This window comes from Bactrocera oleae, chromosome 5 (assembly GCF_042242935.1).
Source record: "Bactrocera oleae isolate idBacOlea1 chromosome 5, idBacOlea1, whole genome shotgun sequence".
Lineage (NCBI taxonomy): Eukaryota > Metazoa > Arthropoda > Insecta > Diptera > Tephritidae > Bactrocera > Bactrocera oleae.
The window spans coordinates 8,143,968-8,169,746 of NC_091539.1; the positions used below are offsets into that span (position 1 = coordinate 8,143,968).

At 35.4% G+C, this 25,779-nt stretch overlaps 1 protein-coding gene and 3 long non-coding RNA genes across 6 annotated transcripts in view; 2 read left to right on the forward strand and 2 right to left on the reverse strand.

Moving 5' to 3' along the window:
• Window positions 1-1,194, forward strand: part of LOC138857466 (uncharacterized) — a 30,168-nt gene extending 28,974 nt beyond the window's left edge. The window contains exon 3 of the long non-coding RNA XR_011396563.1: window positions 1,102-1,194. This is a non-coding gene — a long non-coding RNA (uncharacterized lncRNA). The remainder of the gene's footprint in view (window positions 1-1,101) is intronic.
• On the reverse strand, window positions 47-2,287 carry LOC138857468 (uncharacterized). The gene is made up of 2 exons (XR_011396565.1): window positions 2,131-2,287; window positions 47-540 (listed from the first exon to the last, which is right to left on the reverse strand). It is a non-coding gene; the product is annotated as an uncharacterized lncRNA (long non-coding RNA).
• Window positions 2,288-2,920: 633 nt separating this feature from the next.
• Window positions 2,921-9,182, reverse strand: LOC138857467 (uncharacterized). Its single transcript, XR_011396564.1, has 3 exons — window positions 8,011-9,182; window positions 6,699-6,873; window positions 2,921-4,674 (listed from the first exon to the last, which is right to left on the reverse strand). It is a non-coding gene; the product is annotated as an uncharacterized lncRNA (long non-coding RNA).
• Window positions 9,183-9,463: 281 nt separating this feature from the next.
• Pp2C1 (protein phosphatase 2C) lies at window positions 9,464-18,444 on the forward strand. Of its 3 annotated transcripts, XM_036376876.2 has the most exons (5): window positions 9,466-10,030; window positions 10,649-11,814; window positions 14,073-14,351; window positions 14,425-14,593; window positions 14,701-18,444. In XM_036376876.2, the coding sequence occupies exons 2-5, from the start codon at window positions 11,211-11,213 to the stop codon at window positions 17,924-17,926; spliced, it is 4,278 nt and encodes a 1,425-aa protein (XP_036232769.1). In that variant the 5' UTR covers window positions 9,466-10,030; window positions 10,649-11,210; the 3' UTR covers window positions 17,927-18,444. The 3 variants fall into 3 exon arrangements, with proteins under 3 accessions (XP_069966305.1, XP_036232769.1, XP_014094054.2); XM_070110204.1 differs by having other exon boundaries at window positions 9,464-11,814; window positions 14,428-14,593; XM_014238579.3 differs by having other exon boundaries at window positions 9,466-11,814.
• Window positions 18,445-25,779: the final 7,335 nt, after the last annotated feature.

Sequence of the window (25,779 nt, forward strand, 5' to 3'; positions counted from 1 at the left end):
TTCGTGTTTTGTTTTTTTGTAATTACTAACTAAGTTTCCCTAATACTTTTACGAATTTTTACGTCGAAGACTACGGTTTTATTGCGTTTGCTTTAGTTTCGTACTTTATGCATGCTCTTTTAAGTATTACTTATCACAAATTGGCGGTTGAACAAGTTAACGTTGATTTTGCTGTTGTTGATGCTGCTACTCCTGCAACTACGTTCGCTGACAAGTTGACTTTTTATAAATCAATAAATTCGCAGGCGCACGAAAACACAGTTGTATTCATTGTTTTTGCCATTCCTACGCTCATTTGTCACTTTTCCACAGCATTTACATATTAGGGGTTGGGGAGGCGGTGTAATCAGCAGGAAACTATTAGCTGCTGCGAAAATCCCCACTAAATCCTTTATTTCATGGTATTTCAATGCTTGGTGCTGTAGGGACTTCTCGTTAGGTGGCGCTTCGTTGTCAAAAGGAAGCATGCGCACCTCCAATTTATCGATGACAAATTGTTTGGCATTTAAAAGTGTTGCCAAGTGATGACCTAAAAAGCAACTTCAACAAAAAATGCATGTAAGGATACGGAACTATAGAATATGGGTAAAAAATAAAATTTAAGTTTATAAAAAGGGTATAGCGTTATCGATATATTAAAAACTGCCGCGCCTCAGTTGACCCATTAAAAACTATTTAAACTTTATTTTTATATATGTATAAAGCTACCCCTCTAATCGCTTAAATAAAAATACACCTACATATGTAAATTTCCTCTGCTGCAAAAGCGAAAATTCGCGCCTACCTCATTTAAATGCAAACAACAAAATTTATCGCGCTTCTCTTTATGGCCGCTCAATTTACAACAGTTCAAATTTCACAGCGGTTTACTTCTTTCACCCAGTGTATATACATTGTACCACTGAATTTGTATAAAAACTAAATGTATGTATGTGCATATGTATGTATATACATTAGGGTGCTACAAAGAAAATAAATTTAAATAATTTGATCTACAAACATACTCTCCAAAACACTCTTGGTGTTTCAGTTAATATTAATTATGTGTAAATTAAATTAAATTTAAAAAAATAATAATTTTTCCCTTTTCCAATTATACAGAGTGGCTCACGAATCGTGCTACAAAAACAAACCGTCGTAACTTTTTTCTGTGTGAGTATTCGGCTTACTTTGGGCAAGTTTTTTAAAAATGAATGCTTGGGATACCGAAAAGAGGGTTTGGATAGTGCAGCGGTACTATGCTTTGCAGTCCGTCACTTCCGCCTAAAGGGAATTCAGACGGGTTTTTGGCGGAATTCCGCTAAGTAGTTGGACCGTCATGAGGTTGGTATCGCAGGAAGACCGCACCATCCAGATGCGGCTGTTATATCGTCAATTCAGGGAAATCCAAAAGGTTCGACTCGCAACTTATCGGTGTAACTTGGAGTTAGTAGCTGGTCATTACAACGGATAATCTATGATGACTTAAACCTATTTCCGTACAAAGTTCAAATAACAGCTTTAAGCCTTCTAGATTTACCTATTCGCCTAGAATTTTGCTAAAAGGTTATTGAAAAGGCCGAAGGATACAATAACTTGATAAATTTCCTGTTTATGTCTGAATAGACCCATTTTTTCTAAACGGTAAGCATGTATGTAAAATTTGCGTATATGGAGTGTATAAAATCCAGAAATAGTCCACGAGACGGAACTTCACCCAAAAGGAGTCACTGTGCGGTACGCAGTTTCATTAAGGTGTATTGGCGGGCCATACTTCTTTGAAGAAAACAGTTTAACAGTAGGCTCAAGAAACTCCACTTTCCTCTGGTCCCCAATATCACCTGACCTGACCGCACCAGACTTATAAAATAAAAAAAAAGTTGCGATACAATAAAAAAAGTAATGCATTTTTGCATCGAAAAAAAAACATTTGAAAGAGAGAAAGGGAGAGTTAAAAAAAAATTAAAAATTGTTTTTTAATCTATATATGTAATTATTTTTTTATACAAATAATATAAGATGAAAAAAGTTGAAAACAAATTATTTGTAATTTTTTAGAGCGCCCTTATATACAAACATGCTTTTAATACCATACAATTAGCAAGTATAGATATTTATATATATTTGTTGTTACTTGTCCTCTTTCCTTACATTCGTATTTTGTTGCTGTTGCTTCGCATCTGTGTTTTTGTCTGCCTATATCCAATTCCGGCGCACAATTTCATTTTGCTTGAACGTTAATCTGTAGCTTACTACCTACATACACTTCATTGTATGCACGTAGTATGCGTGTATGTGTATATGCCTGTGTAAAACACTTATCCGGTATCTGGTTTTTCGCTGTGTGGAATTATATTTGTGTTTTTACATATGTAGGTATATATGCTTGTGCATACATATATGTATATATGCGTATATTTATCGCGATAATTATGTGTGTCAAACTAGTTTAGAAATCGATAATTTTTGCATAAGCTTCATGCAAGCCAACTATCGGTTAAATCACTGATTAGTTACCCAATAGCGCTACTAGAAATTTCTGTTAGAGTTTTTATGTGTTTCTTAAGGCAAATTAATAAAACTAACCTGTAATAACAGGTAGATAAAATAAAAACATGTAGCTTTGAATCCTTTAGTTTGGTATTTTTTGAATTTTCTGAGAAATCTTAACATAGCAATATGTATTTTTTTACACCATCAGAAAATAAAGATTTCAACGACGAAAAACTTCACCGGCCTTTATATAAACGTAGATATTTTGATGTAAGAATTTTCGTTTGAAAATGAGTGTGCTTTTTCGTAGATATTTTGATGTAAGAATTTTCGTTTGAAAATGAGTGTGCTTTTTCATATTAAGTAAAAATAAGGCGAAAAACTAAATATTTTAAGTCAAAAGCTGACACTGTGTTTAAGATATAAAAAGCTAAGTTTACATCCAATTTTGTGTAAGAAATAATTTTTTTTGTATAAGTTAAAAATAAAAAACCCAAAAATTCGATTACTTTAATATTCCTCATAAAACTTGATGTTATGTGAAAATGAAATATATATATGTCACCTACAACTTAGCCAGTTAATTTTTTGTGATAGCATTTTGAAATTTGTCAGTAATCGAGTTAAACCGTTTTTCACCTTTAAAACCTAAAACACTTCCCTCCTTGCCACTTCTCGACCTTAGATCGCCCGTAATTTATTTTTCGTGTAATTTTTGTTATATTATTTTTCATTTTCAATTCATCCAATTATTATATTTTTCACTTTTAAATATTTTCAAAGGCTTCAGCCCTGATCTAATAAACAAAAATCAAATATTCGTGTCACTTATGGGCTTTTTAGTTTTAAATATTTCTCAATATGCACTACTGTGCAAAACTACTTTAGATACAATCATAAACACACACAATCATAATGCATTCATGCTTTACAAACTGGTTATAGGGTTTCTCAGGCTATTGATATTCCCACTCGTTGCTTCTATCGTGCCGTGTTTTCCAACTTCAGCCGCTTCGCATGCAAGCATATGTTGCACACATGCATAAGTATGGAAATTCAACTTTGTCTACACGTACACACCCTGTTTGCGATAACCATCGACTTAGTATATTTATATGTATGGTATAACACAATAAAACACTGTATAGCTTACATAGTCACTTTACTTGCCTGTCGAGTGATTTTTATCGTATACTGTATTTATTGTGTGGCATAGAAAATATATTCGCTCTTCTCAGGTATTCACATTTATATGTTTGTATATATTTATATGTAGTATAGTGAACGACTTCTATATTTGCTTTATATAAATTTTTCTCACTCATATTTCATTTGCTTGCAGTATATAGTTATTATATACATATAATATATATTTATATATTAGTATTTGTGCCTGTATAGCGTTCGCTACGGGCTGGGTTCGTTTCGTTTGAATTCGTGCGCATTCGTCTTAGCCGTAACGCTATCACATTGCTTGCTTGCTTAACTACTACATATCGAGGCAAGCAAACGAATTTCTATGAAAACTAATGAACAATTATTTTTGTTTCCGTTTGTGTTCGCCGTCGTTAGTCATTTGAAATGCGTATTAGTCATCGTATGACTTGCCAAATGGTTTGGCACTTAAATAAATATTGTAAAATATCTACCTACATGTGCATATGTTTCAGTTATATAGTTGCGTTCAGCATTTCTATCGCGCATACGAACCTCCCGGGCGACTTTAATCGTGTACAAAAACCATTGCATGAGAAATACATAAGCACGTAGTCTACATATAGTTATATATGTACATATCTACTTTGTGCCTAGGTTTGTGTTTCTAAAGCCATATATATGCATAGGTACATATGTATGTATGTACCCACTAGCAATTTCAAACTGCACTGTCGTTGCCTTTCAAGTGTTGGGTAAACGACATTAATCGTGACATTGTGTTTAATTGCATACAATTTCATTTAAGGTTGTGTATAAGTATTTGAGCCAATGTGCGCTATTCTCAAGTGAATACCCATATCCATCGTGTTATCGATTTTAGTTTTAGTTGGGGTTGTGCGCATACTCAAACAAATTTGCAAAAAGTTAGCGCTAAGTAGAAGTGTCGACTACATCTGGTCGGACTGAGTGGGGTGTACGGATGTTGCACTATTGGGCTTATAAATTGTAGGTGCTTACGTCATTGATTCATTTGAGGTCTGTCGTCTGTGAAGAATTGAGTTATAAAATAATATGATATAATTAAGGACAAAGCTGTGAAAATGTAATACGTAGAAATATACATATGTATGTATGTATGTATCTACGTATTTGTATTTTGATATACATATGTATGTACATATTCAATAATTACAATCGATATTATTTTCTCTTCATTAAGCAGTGATGTATATGTACATGCGTATGTAGGTAAACTAGTTTTTTGATAGTTGCGTACGCCATGAACAAAAAATGGAGAAGACTTATATTACTATGAAGAATGATAGAATTAGAGATTGAGACAGTTTAACCCCGTTATATTTGCGTTTGACAGCAAAATAGTTTAGTTTGTGACGTCATGAAGAAGAAAAAGTTTTCAATTAGTATCAAAAGTGATAGAAATATTTATTACGACAGTTACATCCAGTTAGTTTTTTTCTGTCAACCGACGAGCTGAGTCGATTTATACATGTCCGTCTGTATATATGTATGTACTTGAACTAGTTCCTCAGCTCAATCTTATATTATAAGGCGTTAGAAAGATAAGATTTCGTATTAAAAAAGCTTTTCAGATGTGGCTAAACTCAGAATTGTTTGAGCAGGCGTCAAAGGCGAAAACACAAGGCAGGCGACTGAAAATGTGGAAAGTATTTATAGGTTTGATACTGTAACAGCCAATGACGCGCTATTTTGGTTTCGTCGATTGCGTTTCGGGAATTTCGATATGGACCGAATTTCCATTTGTGAATCGCAACCAAATCGTTCCATTTCTCAAGCGAATAGTTGCTGGTGAGAAAAAGTAGGCCACTTGCGACAACGTCAAGCGTAAGAGGACCTGTTCGAATCATTATGAACCGACGCAAACGGTCATCCATGCAAACGGTTCACGAGCCAGGATTGACAGCCAGAAAGTTTATGCTAAGGTTTAATGGGATTGGCAGGAAATCATCTACTTTGAGCTGATCTCCTACGACCAAATTCTCAATTCGGAACTGTAGTCTAAACAATTGGACCGTTTGAAAGAAGAAATTGTCCAGAAGCAGCCGGCTTTGGCCAATAGGAAAATTGTGTTCTATCAGGAGAACGCCAGGCCACACACTTTGATAGCGACTCGCCAGAAGCTTTGAGAGCTTGGTTGGGAGCTTCTTGTGCATTCACCTTATAGTTCGGACCATGCATCAAGTGATTACTACCTGTTCCTGTCAATGGCTAATGATTTTATGAAAATTCGCCTCAAGAGAAATTTCTGAAAATCGACTGTTCCAGTTTTTTTGCCAATAGAGACGAGGGCTTATATAAGAGTGGCATTATGACAGTACCTTTCAAATTGCAAAAAATTATCGCACCAAACGTTGCATATTTTACCTAAATCGGATAACTTTAATTAAACTAAATAAAATTTTCAATGCAAAAACAAGAAAAACCATTAACTTCGATTATACCGAAGCTACAATACCTACAGAAATAAAAAAAGTTTGCCATACAAAAACTTGATTTAGTTCGCTAAGTTTGTATGGCAGATATATGCTATAGTGGTCCGACATCGGCGATTGCGTCAAATTAGCAGCTCTTTGGGGAGAAAAAAACTTGTGCAAAATTTCAGAAAGATATCTCAATAAGTGAGGAACTAGACTTTGCTAAATCGACTCGCTGATCATTTATGTATGTGTGTACATACATACAAGTACATACATATGTGCGATATATATTTTATAAGGTCTCTGACGGTTTTTTTTAGTGTTACAAACTTCTTTTCAAACTTAATATATACTGTTCTGGATATAATAATAAAACAAGTCATAGAGTAGCCTTCAAAATAATTTTATAATATACACATGTATGTACATATGCATACATATGTCCAAAAATATTGTTGTTTTAGTTTTTTCACTCTTTTGCCCTTTGCTGGACATTTTGGTATGAACTGAAACTTGGACTTTACGCAAGTCAGCTTAAATTTAATCGCCTTAGCATTATATATTTCTATTACACACATACATACATATGTACATATATACTTACGTACGTACATTGTATGCAAGTACCAACAATTTCAAATCCAACGCCCATTAAAAGAGCATTGCATGCATTTCCGTTTCCAACTGTCCACGGCATGCCAGGAAATTCACACACACACGTACACCAGAATTTCGTGTTTAAAAAGCCATCAACGTAGATTGAGTCAACCAAAATAAGATTGAAACGCTAAAAGAGGCGAAAAATAACAAAGTGATAGCGAACAACTGCCAACAATGTGCAATAAAACAAAATTTGCCCCACCTACGGCAACATTTTTAAACAAGTTTTTACCCGCCTGCCACAACATTGGTACATATAAATACATCTTTTGATGTGCCGGTAAATTATCCCCCACTTTTCAGACACCGAAATTGGCGCCAATCGGTCAAAAGCGCGAGCAAGTAAACAAAAGCGTAACAAATAAGAAGCAGCAAATCAAAAAAACAGCAAAAACATTCGTTGATTGCTGTCAACCCAATAAAAAGTGTTTGGATTTCGCACAGCGTGTGGCGGCGGGTCAGGTGCTGCGACTGCTGTGATTTGTTTTGATTGTGGTTTTTAGGTGAATTTCTTAACGATTTCGCGCCACCACCACAGAAGGAAAATAAATGAGCACCACGAAAATAGAAAAAAAATACAGAGGCATTTGCGGAGCAATGAAAATCAGCTGTGCAGCGCAATCTTTGTTTTGTTTGAGATTTGCTTTGCTACGATTTTTTGTTTTTGTTGTTACGTTGTGTACCAAAACATCAATAGACGCATCAAGTATTTAGAAACGGGCTGATAACAACACTAATATGCATAATTTACACGGCGAAGGGGAGATATAGCGACCGACGTTTGTGGCGCGCATAAAGCAAGATGCGATAAGGGTTATTTTGGCGCTTAAGTACTGTTAGAGTAACAATTTTGGAATTTGTGTAAAACTTGGTATTTCATAATTTATATTATATATTATATTTAATTTTTGTTTTGGTAAAACTTGAGAGAAGAGCGTATAACGTTTATGCGGAAGCTTGAAATCTTGCTAATGACTAATTTTCTAGAAATTAAACAAATTTAAAATAGACTCTAAAAAAGTTCATTATAATATTACAAGCAATGTTATGTCTAAAGCTGCAGTATTTGTTTGCCACTTTCAGTATAATTATGCAGACGCCCATAAAACCCATAAATGAAGATTTTTAATATTGCTCCTTACATAAATGTTACATACATATATTATTATATAAATACATATATGTATTTTATGTACTATATTTACATACTTTTTTTTACATTATTTCAATATATTTTGATACATTTTACATATTTTTGCATTACCTTACATTATGCGCCGCTAGCATGTGCAATCGAAATTTCATACATCTGTACAATAAATTATGCATTATGCAATTCAGATTTATTTTTCAAAACACAGCATTTTCTGCCATTTGCCGGTATTTTTAACCACAAATTCAGCACAGAAGCAGCTTTTGACTATGCTGCCCACCACTAAATCCCCCATAGCTGTCGCAAGCAGCCCGTTTGGCTCTCGCATCGACTTGCTTTACAACGAGCCGCTGTCAATTGTCAAGTGTAAACGTAAACTGCCGTTGTTGTGCATCAAACGTAACAACAATGCAACAAGGTAAATAAAAGAAATAGAAAGCAAAGCAATAATAAAAATCAAAAACAACGCACAGTGTGCATTAAACCGCACAATGCTTGTTCTATCAACCAGCAGCAACAAAATTCAAATACGCAAATGTTGTTAGTGTTTTCAATTATGCTATAACAGTATCCATTGCAATTCTATGCGTTCCAACTAGAAGCAATTTTCATGAGCGTTAAACAAAAATAGTTACTACTACTACTTTAATATATTTCTTACAAATGGCAAATAATCTTTCAGTTAAATAAATGGTAAAATTAAATAAAAATAAAAGTTTGTGTATTGATTAACACCTAACTGCTTTTAAGGCCAAGCAAGCATTTCATTCTATAAATGTGTTACGTTTAGGCAGCGTATACGTGAATGTAGAATATTTTGTTCAATATTTTCTTGAAAATAATCTACGATAAACATTTTAATTTTTTTTTTTATAAAAATAATCTATGATAAAGTTTTTAATTTAATAATATACCAGCTTGTTAATTATCTTATCGAAATATGTCTCTATATACAATTTTTTCCTAACAGTTGTGCCCACAGTACAATTACAAGCATACAGTCTGAAATCAAATTGCCCGCTTGCCATGAACAAAGTGGAAAAAAATTCCTCATATATAAAGTAAAAAAATATACAAACAAAATATTACAAACGCAGCCATAAAACAACAACTATATATACGTACCTATATACATATATAGACGAAGCAAAACTGTGAGTTTCACAGTGGTGAAACCACTGCGAAGGAGCACACAAAAAGGGGAAGCAAGAATAAACGAGTAAGCAAGAAATGGGGGAAAATATGCAATGCATATAGGGTGCCAATATATTAATTAAATATGATAAAAACTGTAGTCACAAAGACATATATAACTTGAAAATAAACTTAACTAATCAAATTACAGTAATATTAGTGCATAATGCCAACTGTCCCAAACTCTTATTTCTTACTTAACTATAACTTTCTTTACGGCCTCATTAATTGTCATAAGTGCAATTATTTACGGTTGTACACCCTGTAATACATAATCTCAAATAATAGGAACTAAAATGTATATAGCACACAAGCAAGCATTGAAGCAGACTGGCGACAAGCAAGCAATCAACAACGGGTATTACAGATAGCTCTTGTGCAAATGAGCGCTGTATGGGGTAGCAATAAGGCGTAAATTGTGTGAGTGTGAGCGAGCCCGCAATATGAAACTTTTGTAATGTAAATGGATAGTGGAAAGTATGGAGGAGACGAAGCGATACAACGACGGCGTTTGCCAAACGAGTGACGATAGTTGAAGTAAAAGGTTGTAAAATGACATTTCAACCGTTTCGGCGATCAAAGAAAATTGATTAACGCGCCAAAAGCAGCAAAAAATATAATTGAAGTGCAAAGAAATGTCAGTAGGAAGTGCAACACTGCACCCAAGTGTCAAATTTGAAGCTAAAAACCAATTAGACTAAATAGTACAAATTTATTTAGAAGGCCAAAAAAAATTATTTTATAAATACATATTTAAAAGTGTAGAGAAATCCAAGAGAAATATTTGTATAAAAATCTCTATACAATAGAGAATATATTGTATGAAAAAGAGAAATCCAAATACATCTACAACGAATAAAACGAACATTTTATATACGACAAGCGTATATAAGCGTTCGGAATTCAGTGGAAGTGGCATGTGAAATATAAAAAACAGGTACAAGGCAAACGATAGCAACAACAAAAGCGAACCGCAATAACACAGGGTTGTATGTGTGCATATAATAAAATAACGTAGCCCAACACAGTTCACCACACTACAGGTAGTAGTGGTAGACAGAGAGAGTAAAGTCTATATACAATATTTATGTTATATGTGTGCATCATCTCGCTTTGGCCTTGTTTGACAGTTCGTTATTTGACTTGGGCACAGTCGTCTCTGTGTAATATTGCTAGCTAGCTAGCTGTAGCGAATTAAGTGAATATTTTCAATTTATATGGAGCTGTTTAAGAAAAGTTGACAACGTTGTAAAATGTTTTTAACCTGATATTTCACAATTTAAAAAGTTTGTGAATTGTACCCAAGCAAACAGTGAGGTTCAAAATAGACGCTCATATAAGAAACATTTAAACCGTTTGCAAAAGCTATCTCTAATCCAGCACATACGGTCGCGCAAGAGTTGCTAAATATGTGAGAAGTTTTTGGTTTGTGTAGAGCAATCGTTTAATTTAACCAACGCGAACAGTGACGAAAGAAATATTCTTTCCTACGACTTCATTGTCAAAATCAATACAAACAGAAATAAAATTTTATAATTGAACAAAATTTCTCTAGACGTGTAAAAAAATTAATTTCATACTAATAAAAGAGGCAACCAACAACAACGAAAGCAAAGGAGTGACAACGAATATAGGGAAAAGCAGAAGAAAAAAAAAACTTAAGTAAATAACAGAAGGAAAATAAGCAAAACTGAAAACAGACAGAAAGTTGTGAAAATAGTGCTGTAAATAAATATTTTGCTGTGGCGAAGAAGCAGACATTTAATAAAATTGTACGAAAGTAAAACTAAAGTAAATTTATATACTCACACAAATACATGTTATATGCGACGTACCAGTTGTGTAGAATTGTCCATCTCTTTCTCTGCAATCGCGAACAGTGGATGATGTGCCTGCGCTCCAGCTGTCATGTATTAAATCCAGCAATAAATTACATACGAACGGAAACCCTGACGGCAGTGGCTGCAACAACTGACGAGTGCAAATGTCAAGCTGATTTTATAACAACCGAAACAGCAACAAGAATAACATAAACAGCAACATCCAAAGCACACAGCAACAACAAAAAATATAGTTGCAGCAACCACGAAAACAATAAAAAATTAACAAATGTCAAAATGTTGCAACAAGAGCATCGCCAAATAAGCCATGGCAAAAGTATGCATCATCTAACATTGCCTACAAATTACAAACAAACAATGAACAATTTGATCAAAGCTAAGAACAACAATTCTACAACATTGACTCCGGTCAGCACAACAACACTTGACTCAAGTAATCGCATTCAGGAGCAACTGCAACAAACGGCGAACACAAGCGTAAATTACACAAATAATATGATGGGTTCAACTGCCACAGCAGCAACACCACCCACACAACCCACACAGAGTGTTCGCAATTACGGTAGCAACAACACATCACCTTCAACAATGGGTGTCAATTTACGCGTTACTGGCCAATGCAGCCAGGGTGGACGTAAATATATGGAAGATTACTTCTCGGTTGCCTATCAACAGTCGGAGAATGCCAAGGATCTTGAATATGCATTTATTGGCATTTACGATGGCCATGGTGGCGCCGAGGCAGCTACATTTGCCAAAGAGCATCTTATGATGCAGATTATCAATCAGAAGGCTTTCTGGTCGGAATCGGATCATGATGTATTAAGAGCAATACGCGAAGGTTATATTGCCACACACTATGCGATGTGGCGGGATCAAGGTATTTAAACCAAAATATCCTATTCAAATGTAGTTGATCTCTGTGGATGTAAAATTCTATCAGATTACTTTTGATAACACTAGATTATTACATTCCATTAATAATATTCGAATTTTGTCTTGAGTAAAATAATTAATACCTGCAAAGGATAATAAAACAAGAAAAAACGTTAACTTCGGTTGTACCGAATTTATATTATCCTTCATAAATAAAAAAGTTTCAATAGAAGAACTTGTTTTTGCTTGGTCAGTTTGTATGACAGCTATATGCTTTAGTGATCCGATCAGAACAATATGTTCGGATATTTTGCCGTTGCGTTGCACAATAATCTATGCAAAATTTCATGAAGATATCTTGTCAAATAAAAAAGTTTTCCATATTATAAAGTCTCCGATGTTTTCTCCTGTGTGTTACAAACTTCGTGACAAACTAAACAAACATTGGACAAAAACAGCTAGAAAATAATCCTTTATTTCTCCTATTTTCATATCACTATAAAAATATGTATTCATCAAAATTAAAATTAAATACTATTAAGTAGAAAGATTTTGTGAAGTAGCAATCCCACCAGATATATTTTTTATTTTGCACATTGGCTTTCAAATCGTATAATGAATTTCACCACTATGTGTGCTGTGCCTACAGTAAATAACCTTAATTTGTAGCGATTTAAATATAATTTTTCCCCCTATCGTTTACTTAACATACTGTGCACCAAGGAAAAGTGTACTAGGCACGACGAAATCCACAGTGGAATATTCCACACACAAACTGAAAGCACCGAAAATGTATAGAAACAAGCAACTGCAAAAGTGAAGTATTATACAAGTATATAAAATGTTCATTGTAGAAGTAGCATGACAACACTGATATACATAGTCAAGAGAAATGGGAGCGACTCGTATGTCGATAAAAATTTTGTGGTATGTGTGTTTGCGATGAAGGCATTGTAGCTGTGGTGACTTTACTTATATAAAATGTATTTTGTTGTTGCCCTTGCAATGTGTCAAAACGAGTAAAATGGTGGTGTGTTTTATATATATATATATATAAATAATACTGTGGTATATATATGTATACGCTGTAAGGAATTTTTAAATGGTGGAATGATGGCAAGTACAGTGTTGCCTAGCTGAGGTATAAATGCGTGGTGGTTTATTGTGGTAGGCGACAGATGTAGTGGTGTGTGGGTAGTAAATAGCAGGAAGTAAATCGTGCGCTTATAACTACGGAGTGAAATCTTTTGAAACAATTTTTCTATTGCAATCGATTAAATCTTATTTGAGAATATGTAACGCACTTTCTTTATATTCACAAACGTTGAACATTGTTTGTAGGCACTTTTTATTTATAAAAGTTGAATATTGTTTGCACGTTCTCTTTATTTTTCTATTCAACATTTTGCATGGTACATTTTTTATGTTATTCAATCAGACTTTACTCCTTCGCATTAAAATTTTATGTTACGTATGCTTTAAACTTGCTCATAGCTATTTAAAACTTTATTTGAAACTTATTAAAACGTACAACCTAAACTTATAGATAAAGCATAAATATACAAACATATATTAATTTATAAGAAAACGTTAATTGAATTTGCAACTTTTGTTGTAAGTTTTCCCCCCCACTCTTTTCCAAATGCAACTCTGTATGCTATAATTCACCTTTATCTCCGCTATTCAAATATACTGTTAACCAGCCATTCACCCGTGGCCTTAATACATAGCCCACTCTGTGGTGTTAATTAGATTACTCACCTTTCAAATAAACACCGCGTTTATCAAGCAGATTTTGACATTTGTAATCGCACTTAAATTTTCATGTTTTCTTTACATACATTATCGAATTGGTCTCACGCTATTTGTCACGCTTGCTCACTCTGCATTTTTGATTATAATCTTATGAACGTTGCTTTCGCATTAGTCTTTAAACATCGAGTTTACAGGAGTAGAGTAAATAGTAAAACACTTGTTTTTTTTTTTTTTTTGACATTTTGTTGATGTTAAGGCGCGGATGTAAACAAAAAAGTCACCGCTTGTGTTATGGAATGTCAAAGGTATTTGCAGGGGGTGGTGAGGTGTAGATTTGTTTTCTTTTACAATTTTTGTTTTGTTTACTTATTCTTTAGGCTATTAGCAAAATGTAAAATTAATACTGTATTAAAAGTTTCACTGAAACATGCATGCGCTTTAAAGTATACAATATTAGTTAAGCACTTATTTTCAATGCTAATGTTTTTATCTTTTTGGTTTTTTCAGAAAATTGGCCCAAAACCGCAAATGGCTTGTTGAGTACAGCCGGCACTACCGCCACAATCGCCTTCATACGTCGTGAGAAGATATATATTGGCCATGTTGGTGATTCGGGTATTGTGCTCGGCTATCAGAATGAGGGTGAGAAATTTTGGCGTGCTCGACAGTTGACTGTTGATCATAAGCCTGAATCGACGGAGGAACGTGCACGTATACAACGCTCTGGTGGTAAAGTGGTAGTCAAATCAGGTGTACCGCGTGTCGTTTGGAATCGGCCGCGTAATGGTAAGCTTGCATGCATATACATACATAAAAAAAGAATTCTAATGCTAATGCTAAATAATAATTTTTTATATAGCAGGTCATAGAGGTCCAATTCGTTGCAACACACCCGTCGATGAAGTACCGTTTTTGGCTGTGGCGCGTAGTCTCGGTGATTTGTGGAGTTATAATTCCAAACGTAATGTATTTGTGGTTAGTCCAGATCCAGATGTACAAGTGATCAAAATAAATCCAAAGACTTTTAGGTAAGTTGGTCGTATTATTAGGTATATTATAAAGCGCTGTATATATTTTTTTTATATAAATTATTTTTTTTTTACACTAATATGGTTTTTTTTTTTTACTCTTCTAGATGCTTAATTTTTGGCACGGACGGTCTATGGAATGTTGTAACACCACAAGAGGCTGTCGACACCGTCTACGAAAGAGAGTGCATTAATGAGCGTCTACAAGCATATACAAATGCCGACAGTGGCAATAACGAATGGACGAATCCCAGTAAAAGTTTAGTAGAGCGTGCTTTGAAAACGTGGTCGTCGAAAAAGATGCGTGCTGATAACACTTCGGTAGTCACTGTCATACTGTATCCATCTGCCAATGACACAACGAATACTAACTGCGTGGCTCCCAACACGCTCTCGTACAATAGCTTGCCAAAGGATAGTTGTGGTCTCGAATATACGGAGGTATGCGCTGAAGTTCCCGCACCTGAAAGTTATGGCATTTCTTTCGAGGAAATCGCAGAGAAACATACAATGCCTGAAGCCTTCCGCAATTTTGATTATTTGCTCGATGAAGAAGCTATAAATGCTTCACTGCAAATGCAGCATGAAGAGAATTGCGAGCGTAAATATTGTAGTGAAGAACTGTCATATTGGAATAACTGGAGTTGGGAAGAGCGTCAATCGGATTGTGCTGGTGATTATAATCATCAAGTGTCGACTTTGGCCACAAGTAGCGATGTAAGCATTTGTAGTAAGGCCATAGCAAGTCACAACACGCTGTGCAATACTAACGGTACCATAACAGGTGATAACGATGAAAATGCCGTAGATGGCGTACACGCGGGTTGTGTTAATGACAATGCCGAATGCGAATCAGCTGTTTTGAAATACGCACATTACAGCGCTGATGCGTCAAATGCGTCGAGTGATGTCAGTAATGAATTGGGCAATGCCGGTTTCATGACTTTCGCTGAATCGTACAATTCATTTTTGAATGAACATATGTCACATGACAGCACCAACAGCTCTAATTCCAATTCGAATTGTCAAATCATTAGCGGTACGAGTGAGATATTACAAGAACAACAGTTGTATCAACAGCAGTGCATGTCCGAGGAGGAAGGTTATTCGCTAACCAAATTGGAAACGCGTCGCGAGCAACAACGCTGCACCAGTGGTGTACAAACATTTAAAATTTTCCAAACACTTGACACAAGCGGCACCAGCTACGTGCCGCAACGCGTAGAACAACAAGAAAGCAACGTTCAGCGTGTGGTTGAGCAAACGTCACGAGAAAATGCAAACTTGCAGCTTCAAACCACTGCCACAGCGCAACTCACAGTTGAGGAAACGCGCGAACTGGAGGCTGCGCTGACCTGGGAACCGCCGGAATGTGCGCCACTGGGTCCAACAATCACTCAGTTTCTCACTTATCCAGCTGAACATCAAAAGCCGTTGGAGCTAAATTCGCTGCTTCAGCAAGAACGCGAGGTAGAGCAGCAAGTCGCCTATGAGCGACTCGAAATGCAGCAACGCCTGGCACAAGCAAATGTGATTAAGTTAGCGGCGGCTCACGCTGAACGCACGGATTGTAAAGCTGAAGCTGAACAGCCTGCCACTTTGCCTATTGAAGAAATTGAGGACGTGTTGGTTGAGGAGTACATTGAGGAAGACGACGCCGAAAGCGTAGAACTACAACTAACGGAAGCGTCAAATACGGCACACAAAGATGCAAGAGTACAAATCAACGAGATATCGTCTAGCATGTCGGAGCAGACGGATTGCGATAGCAGCATCAGCAGCAGTGACAGTGAAATGTTAGCATCCGTTGCCGCTATGCCATGCCAAAAAATGCAAATTATTGAGAAAATCGAAAAGATTGAAATACTGCCACAGAAATTGCCAACGAAATTGGAACGTTTATCCAACCATACGGTGTTGACAACACAGAAAACACCACGCCACACACAGTACAAGAAGTCTGCAGGCAACGCAGCAGTTGTTTGTACAACCTCAACTCCGGCGGCAAGCCATAAGCCAAGTGAAAAGGTCAAAGTTACGACATACGACTTCACCTCACGTCCACCCAAAGCATGTCCTGCGCGCACGTCGCTCAAGCGCTCACAGACGCAATTCCCCAATATACCAAACGAGAATGCACGCGCCGCAAGTGAGTCGACATCATCGCATGCGCTCAGCAAACGGCGACGCTATGACGCCTACAACGACTATGTGCTGGGCGCGGTTAGCAGTACGAGCAATAAAACCGTTATGAACGTCGCTAACACAAACAGCAATAGCAACAATTGTCGCAATCGGCGCTGTAACAGTAACGCCTCCATGGTGCATTCGGGTAGCACCAACTGTGGCACTATCGCCTTGGAAAAACGCCAACTGCGCAGCAACAGCGGCGTCGTGGACTACGCCAAGCGTACCCTACGCACACGCAACTCGCTCAGCAAAGACCTAAAAGCAAAAGCATCACTAACCTCCACCATGCGTCGTGTGACCTCACAATTCTTGCACGAGACTGCCGTCAGTCTTATGAGCAGCAGCTCAGCGCTGGCGCAACAGCGCCAACAACAACGCAGCTCAAATGCAGGCGCTAACAGCGGCATGGCGTTGAATAGAAACGGCAGTGGCACGAACAACCATAGTTGCAGTAGCAGCAGCAGTGTTGGACGCCGTGCACGTGCCGAAAAACTCTTAACGACAAGCACGGACAATTTGGAGGCTGCCTTCTCGCACGTCATCAATTTGCGTTCCCGCAAAGTGGCACATTTCGCTGTGGCTGCAGCAGCAGCGGCGGTGGCAGTCAATCACACACAGACGACGCGACGCGCGAAAGGCGTTGTCGGCAACAGTCCACTGCTCACCACATCCGCGTCTACAGTGCTGCGACGCGAACGCCACAATTTGCGCAGCTTAAGCACGCGCAATGCTGCCAGTCCGCCGGGTTTGATGTCTGCCAACGGGCAACGCGATTATGCTTATGGCAAGACCCAAACGCGCAGCGGTTTGCATGCAACCGGCATCTGCGCATACAGCTTGACGTCCAGCGCGGCGCCCACGTCTAAATTGCTCAATGGCGCAGCGGGTGTGAATGCGGCGACACGGCCGCGCACACACGCGCTGCTTCTGGCAAAACAGTCGGTGGGCGCTGGTGGTTCTGTGCCAGCGAGCGGTATGTTGGGCGTACGTGGCGGCGGCAGCGCCACAAGCTCGTTGACAACGCCCACCTCCTATGGCAAGCGCACGACAGCGCTGCGTAGTGGCGCGGTGGGTAGCGGCAGCGCAGGCACGATTATGCTGACGCGTAGTGGCGGACGCAATGGTAGAAGACTGAATCGTTAAATTTTGTGGGCGGACACCATTCGATATGTGCGGCGCGTTGGCTGCGCGCGCTGATAGTGAAGTTATTAGTACAAAAATGCCTGAAAGCATGCTAGACGCTTACGATTTTGTTTGTTAAGGTTTACAAATGTAACAAAAAAAAAACAAAAAAGAAGTGAAGAATCTTGAACATTGCAATATATGTTTGTGCTTAAACTGGCACTTATCGGCGCAAAACTGTGGAAAGCAAAGTAAAAAATATTTTTTCTGTAAATCAAATCGTTATGTTGGTTTCCTCTGTTTTTAATTATTATACCGCAAATTTTTCGCTTACTTGAAACTTACAGAAAAACGTTCTGAAAAAAAGCAAAAATGTGAAGCAAATGCAATATTTATTAGTAATAATATGTTTATATAGTAGGTCTATGCATTATTGACCTCAATTTTTATGGTTCGAAATAAAGCAATGGGGAAATTCGTAAATTGTGTGTAATGGTGAAATAGTCTTCACTGTGCAATTGACAAATAAACACTATAAATATATGAACATTTCCTTTCAACGCTCAGATTCCCACGTAAATGAAAAGTATTTGTATTAGGCGCTAAGCTTTAATTAAAACATAACACATTAACTATTGTTTATATGCTATAAATTGTAAAAGATGCTACTAGCGTTAAGCATTAATTATAGGCATTTAGTTTTTTATATTCGCATAATACATACATACATATAGGTAATAATTTAGTTAATGAAAGATATTTGTTTGTAAGCGCGCCATTGACATTAACATTAACATAAACATTAAATAGCAGTAATATTTATTTAACTATAATTAAAGGCATTATAAATTTGTTGGAATAATGCAAAAACAAAAATGAACAAAAATTAAGCGTTTAATTAAGCAAACTGAAACTCAAACAATTTATATTTACTTACATACATATAATATATTTCTTCATACATTAGTTTAGTTTTTATTTAAACGTAATCTTTTCGTTTGCATTATGAAAAGTACCTCTTTAACTGCTAATCATTTGAAATATTTTATTTTGAAAACTATATTTTTATTTAATTTAAAAAATATATTTATTTGCTGCTACGCCTATTTGTCGTAAACACGTTGTTTTTCACACACTTGTAATACAATTTGAATTATTTTTCATTTTGCTTATGTTAGCTTATTCATTTTTCTTTTCGTACAATATTTTTAACATTTTGTTTTATTTAATTGATGTGCCACAAAATTAATTAAATAAAAAATTGAATATGAATATCCATCATTTTTTTTTAATTTTTATTTGGAAAATACTTCTTTTAGTGCTTAAAGCATAAAAGTTACAGTTTTAAATTTGTTTTTTTTTTTTTGAATTAAAATAATAAATAGGCATAAAACAAAATGTACATTTTTTTTAATGGTTCGGTTTTTTTTTTACATAATGACAAATGAATAAATTTTCAATTACAATATTTCTTCATATTTTTAAAAAAATTTTCCATAATTTTTCTTATATCCTTTTAAAATACGTTTTCATTATATTAAAAAATATTTTTTTATTGTTTAAAAATATTTTTTTTTATTGTTTAAAAATATTTTTTTTTTATTGTTAAAAAATTGTTTTTTTATTGTTAAAAAATATTTTTTTTAATACAAGTATCATTAAAAAATATTTTTTTTAAATATAATTTAAAAATATTTTTTTTAAATATTTTTTTTAATATTTATTTTAGGTTTAATTTTTTTTTTAAATTATTATTTAAAATGTTTTTTTTGAATGCTTATGTAAAATTTTATTTTCTTTTTAATATTTATTTAAAATTTTTTTTTTAATATTTATTTTAATTTTTTTTTTAATATTTATTTTAAATTCAAATTTTTTAAAAATATTTTTGCATATGTTTTTTACATATGTTATTTATTCATAATTTTATTTTTTATATTTCAACATATTTTATATTCTTTTAAAATATTTTATATTCATTCAAAATATTTTAATTCATTCAAAATATTATTTTATATTCTTTCAAAATATTATTTTATATTCTTTCAAAATATTATTTTATATTCTTTCAAAATATTTTTTCATATATTATATATATTTTTTTCAAATTATTTTCTTTAATTTTTTTAAATTTTTTTTCAAGTTTATATATAGTGTATTAAGTATTTTTTCACACTTCTTTGTTTTAAATATTTTTCTATATTTTATAAAAACTTTTCAGTATTTTGTTTCCTGTTTTCTTACATTTTTACAATATATGTATATTTTTTTTTAATTTTTTAAATATTGTATTTTTTTTTCATTTTGTAAATATTGTTTCTTAATTTATAAAATATTTTTTTAAAATACTTTTTTTAATTATTATTTTTTTTAATTATTAATTTTTTAATTATTTTATTTTAAATTTCTTTTTTTTTTAAATATTTTTTTTAATTTAATAATTCTTAATTTATTTTTTAGCTCAATTAGTATTTTTGTTAAATTATTATTTTTTTAATTTAAATTTTTTTTTCATTTAATATTTGCAATTTAGTTTTGAATGTTTTCGATTTATATTTAAATATTTTCTATATATGTTAAAAAAGTTTAAAATTTTTGAAATGTAAATTTCTTTACTGAAATCAGATTATTTTCTATACAACATTCTCTTAAATTGTATTACCTAATTAATTTAAAATTTTCGAAAGTGGTGCTTGTCATAAATATTTTTCTTGGTCAAAATTTTTTCACAATCATTTCATACAATTTTTTCTAACTGTATTACTAGATCTTAATTTTGCTATACTATTAAGCATAGTTTATAAAAAATATATTAATAAAATTTATGTAATGTAAATTATAGATTTTTGTTATTTTTTAGTTTGTATTAATTAATTAGTCGTACGAATTTCATTTGAGTTCAAGTATGTAAATGTTTATGTGACGTTGATGAACGTAGTTTATAAAATATAGAATTATGCGCAAAGTTGAAAAGTGTAAAAATAAACAATAAATATATTTTTTATGAATTGAAGAAATACATACAATAATTATCCTGACTTTGTTGTGTTGAAAAAATTTCGATTGGGTTGTCAAAATAACTGTTGCTCATTGAATTAACGCTGTCAATTCCAATAGAAGACTCGACTGGAGTGTGAATCTGGGTTTCTTGCAAAAATTAACTAAAAACTATGATTTGTATAAGTGGATTTCCACAGGTTATTTGAACAACAATAATCTTGTATGAGTTTTGTCTCTACCAGAATACGATATTCCGAATATATTCAAGCGCGTGAATATGTCATGAGTTATACTTGGTAAATTTTTAATAATCCCTAAATTTTACATTTAATTCTGACATTAAGTGCAACAAATACATATTTTGATTTATTTTTGCTAACTTGTATTTCCCATTTACTCAGCTCACACCGCTCTAATTAAGTCAGCGAGAAAAACAAATTAGATTATCAATTGTAAATTAATAATTTCTATTGAATTACAAAATTTCCCAGGAAAGATTGTTGGCAACTGTAAACAAGTGTTAGGTGATGCGTTTTTGACAGCTCAAGTGTTAACGGACGAAATGAATCACACGTAAAATCACTCTTAAAAAATAAATCAATAAAAACATGTTACGGTTATTACTTTTACTTTTAATTGTGTGCTGAAAAACAAAAATTTAATTGCTTAAATTTAAATTTTACACATGAAATAAAAAATATATCGACTATAAAACATTTTATGGCAGTTTTTAAAGTTCAACGAATGCGTTCACGCTTGTGTTGATATATTTTTTGTTTAATTATCACATTAATATAAATAACTTCCTTAACAAGTCGATTTCCTTTAAGTAAGCGTTTCTGGTTACTATAAAATTATATCCTTGCGATTAAAAATTATTTAACTTTGGTGACAACACTTTATAAAGATATTTTTTATCGCAAAATAAAGCTTTCCACCTCGTTTGCCCACGTAGTTCACAGGCTTTATAACACTACAACAGAAACAACTGGGTATTGGACCAAATCAATTGTTCGTTCCGGTAATTTCGATGTCAAAGATGCACCACGCTCTGGAAGACCAATTATCGAAAAAATCGATCAAATAATGGAAATCGCCGAGTCCAAACATCGATTACGATTGTCCAGGACCTAAACATTGCACAAAAAACCGTTTGGAACCATTTGAATAAGGCTGGATATGAAAAGTAATAATTAAAGCATTCAATTTCATGCAAAATTTAATTAATATTTGCAGTCGAGTTTTGAAATTTAGTGTGTTGAAAGCATCAATATTAATTATAGTGTGTAAGGTGTAAGTTTCTAAAATAAGTAAAGTTATGGGCACCATTCACGTTTTCCTCTCATTCCTACAAGTATGGTGTATTTTTTTTTCGGGTGAGGGGGGAAAATGCCTTTCGCATCACTAGTGCTGTCGTCTCAGCAACGGTATGTACCCGCTTTTCGCTGCGTAGCAAAGTTGCTGCGAATTTCTGGATAATACCCCAGTTAACTTCGCTCTTCACCATGGCGCTGATTAAGTTGTTCGCGTTTATTGGACCGACCATGTCTTCTACGGCGGTGCGTTCCCTTTGCCATTGCCATTAAAAGAATGTGTGTTTAGCGTCCTCTTCAGTCGCATCGTTGTATATACATGATGTCTCTTCGACTTTTCCCATTCTGTAGAGGGACTTTTTGAAGTATCCGTGACCGGATAGTAGCTGTGTTATGTAGAAGTCGATTTCTCCGCATTTACGACTTCTTATAAAGTTGGGTCTCTTATAAATTTAGCTCCCACAGCGTTTTCCTTATAACTAATATTGCATCAATTGCTATCTTTCGGGATCCCTCTCTAGTTTGGTGCAACAGTTTTCTATTGCTAAGGTAGCTCCGCAATACAGCTCTGAAGTAGTTGGGGATTCTAAAGCTTTTTTCGAGAGCGTCGATCGTGTTAGCCCATCTAGCGCTGTTGAAGCCATTTCGGACGTCTAGAGTCGCCAATGAGGGTTGTGCTTATATGATCACTTATAGCAGGTCAAAGTCCGATCGTCCTAATGTTGAGGTTTAGTGATTTTTATGTACAAATCTTACACTGTACACTGCCCGTAATTTTGACACGGGATAATCTATAAAGTTATGGTTGTACGAAAACCGAAGACTTATGCAGCGAACTGGAAACACCAATAATTCGCAAAAACAAATTATGATATATTTATTTATTTATTTTATATTTCTATATTTTTTTTTATATGTATTTATTTATTTTATTTTATTTTATTTTTATTATTACTTTTTTTTATATGTATTTATTTATTTTATTTTATTTTATTTTTATTATTATTTTTTTTATATGTATTTATTTATTTTGTTTTATTTTATTTTTATTATTATTTTTTTTTATATATTTTTTTTTTTTTTTTTTTTTGTGCGGGTGAGGGGGTGGAAAATGCCTTCCGCATCATCAGTGCTGTCGTCACAGCAACGGTATGTGCCACTTTCAGGTCACTAAAAACCCCCCCTCTAGGGAACCGTCGCCCACCCTGGAACCGCGTTTGCATTACTTCAGGGTGGCGTTCCATTTTCCTCATTGAGAGATTTACATCTACGCACCTGCGTCCAGGTCCCGCTTTTTGCTGCGAAGCAAAGTTTCTGCGAATTTCTGGATAATAGACCAGTTAGCTTCGCTCTCCATCATGACGCTGATTAAGTTGTTTGCGCTTATTGGACCGACCAGGTCTTCTACGGCGGTACGTTCCCTTTGCCATCGCTCACATTTAAAGAATGTGTAATCAGCGTCGTCTTCAGTCGCATCGTTGTATAGGCATGCCGGCTCTTCGACTTTTCCCATTCTGTAGAGATACTTTTTGAAGTATCCATGACCGGATAGTAGCTGCGTTATGTAGAAGTCGACTTCTCCGAATTTTCGACTTGTCCATAAGTTTAGGTCTCTTATAAGTCTGGCCGTCCATCTGCCGCGACTCTCATTCTCCCATCTTCGTTGCCATGCTGATATCGTGTCTTTCTTTATTTGGTCTATTGCGCTTTTGTTGTATTCAGACATGTTCTTTAGCTCCCACAGCTTTTTCCTTTCGTATGCCAGAAGGTCAATTGGGGCATTTCCGCTTATGACTAATATTGCATCACCTGATACCGTTCGGTAAGCTGATGCAACTCTGAGGGCTGCGGTGCGGTATACTCTAGCCAATACCTTACGCCGGTTTTCCTTTTTTAACACATCTGCCCAAATCTCTGCTCCGTATAAAAGGACGCTGATGGTCGTGGACATTAGAAGCTTTCTCTTTTCTTGGCTGGGCCCCCCTATATTGGCCATTAGTCTGCTGAGTTGGGAGGTGATTTTCGCTGCTTTCCCTGCGGCGTGCTGGATTTGTACCCAGAAAGTTAATCTGGGGTCCAGTCTTACGCCTAGGTAGTTCACCGCTTTTTGTGTCCGTAATCGTTTGCATACTTATTTCGAGAGGTATGTGCTTATTTGTTAGCAGTAGTAGTTCTGTCTTCTCCGTAGCGAGCTGGAGGTTGTGTGAGTCAAGCCATGTTTGTGTCCGTATCATGACCTGGTTTAGCTTTCTTCGCGCATCTTCTGTGTCTCGGGCTGTAATTACTGCTGCAATGTCGTCCGCGTAGCCAATTAGGTACGATTCGTCTGGCATTTCGAGTTTTAGTATGGCGTCGTAGTTGATGTTCCACAAGTCTGGGCCTAAAATGGATCCTTGTGCAGCTCCTGACGTAACCGCTATCTGTCGTGATCCCTCTCTAGTTTGGTATAGCAGATATCTATTGCTGAGGATCGCACCACAGTTCTGAGGTAGTTGGGGATTTTAAAGCTTTTTTCAAGAGCGTCGATCATGTCCGCCCATCTAGCGCTGTTGAAGGCGTTTCGGACGTCTAGAGTCGCCAGCAAAACTATTCTTTTGTATTTTTGGCATCTACGCTGTGCGGCTTTTACGCTTTCAATGATGCATCTTATAGCTCCTAAAGTTGACTTGCCGCGTCTAAAGCCGTGTTGTCTAGGGGAGAGTCCTCCGGCTTCGCTGATGGCCGCTTCGAGTCTGGGTTTAAGTAGACTTTCATAAAGTTTTCCCGCTGTGTCAAGCATACATAGTGGACGGTATGCTGATGGTAAGTTGGGATCACCTTTTCCCTTACTGATTAGCACCAGCCGTTGTTTTTTCCAAGGTTCAGGGAATATTCCGGCTTCGAGGCAGGCGTTGTACATATTCAGAAGTAATGCCGGTCGCTCTGCGGCGATTTTTTTAAGGATTTCTGCTGGGATCCCGTCCGGGCCTGGTGATTTATTAGTTTTGAGCTTTCCAGTGGCCAGTTGCAGCTCTTCGAGGGTGAACTGGGGAATTTGCAGAAGTCTTGTTGTCTGTTCTGGATCACTAATCCTGTTTTCGTGTGTGGGGAAGAGTGCGCTTACGATATGATCCATTTTGGCAGCGGTTAAGTCAGGTGGTTTTGCTCGAACTCCGAGTGTCTTCATTACGATTTTGTACCCGAGTCCCCAGGGGTTTTTGTTAACGTCCTCGCGTAGTTCCTTCCATTTTCTCTTTTTGCTGTCATCGATGGCGTGCTTCAGCTCCTTTTTCGCCGCTTGATATTGCTCGGCTTCTTGAGATGCGGCTCCTCTTCTCCTGGATCTCGTATACGATCTACGAAGGCGAAGGCATGTGCGTCTGAGTTGGGCAATATTTTCTGTCCACCAGTAAACTGCCGTTTTATGTTTGCTGTGGGAAGCCTTGGGCATCGATTTGTGACATGCTCTTGTTATAATAAGCATTGTGTGCTCGACAACTTTTCTTGCATTTTTTGGAGAGCTGCTAGATGGGTTATGGTCGTCTATTGCGGAGATTAATTTCGAAGTGTATAGTTTCGAGA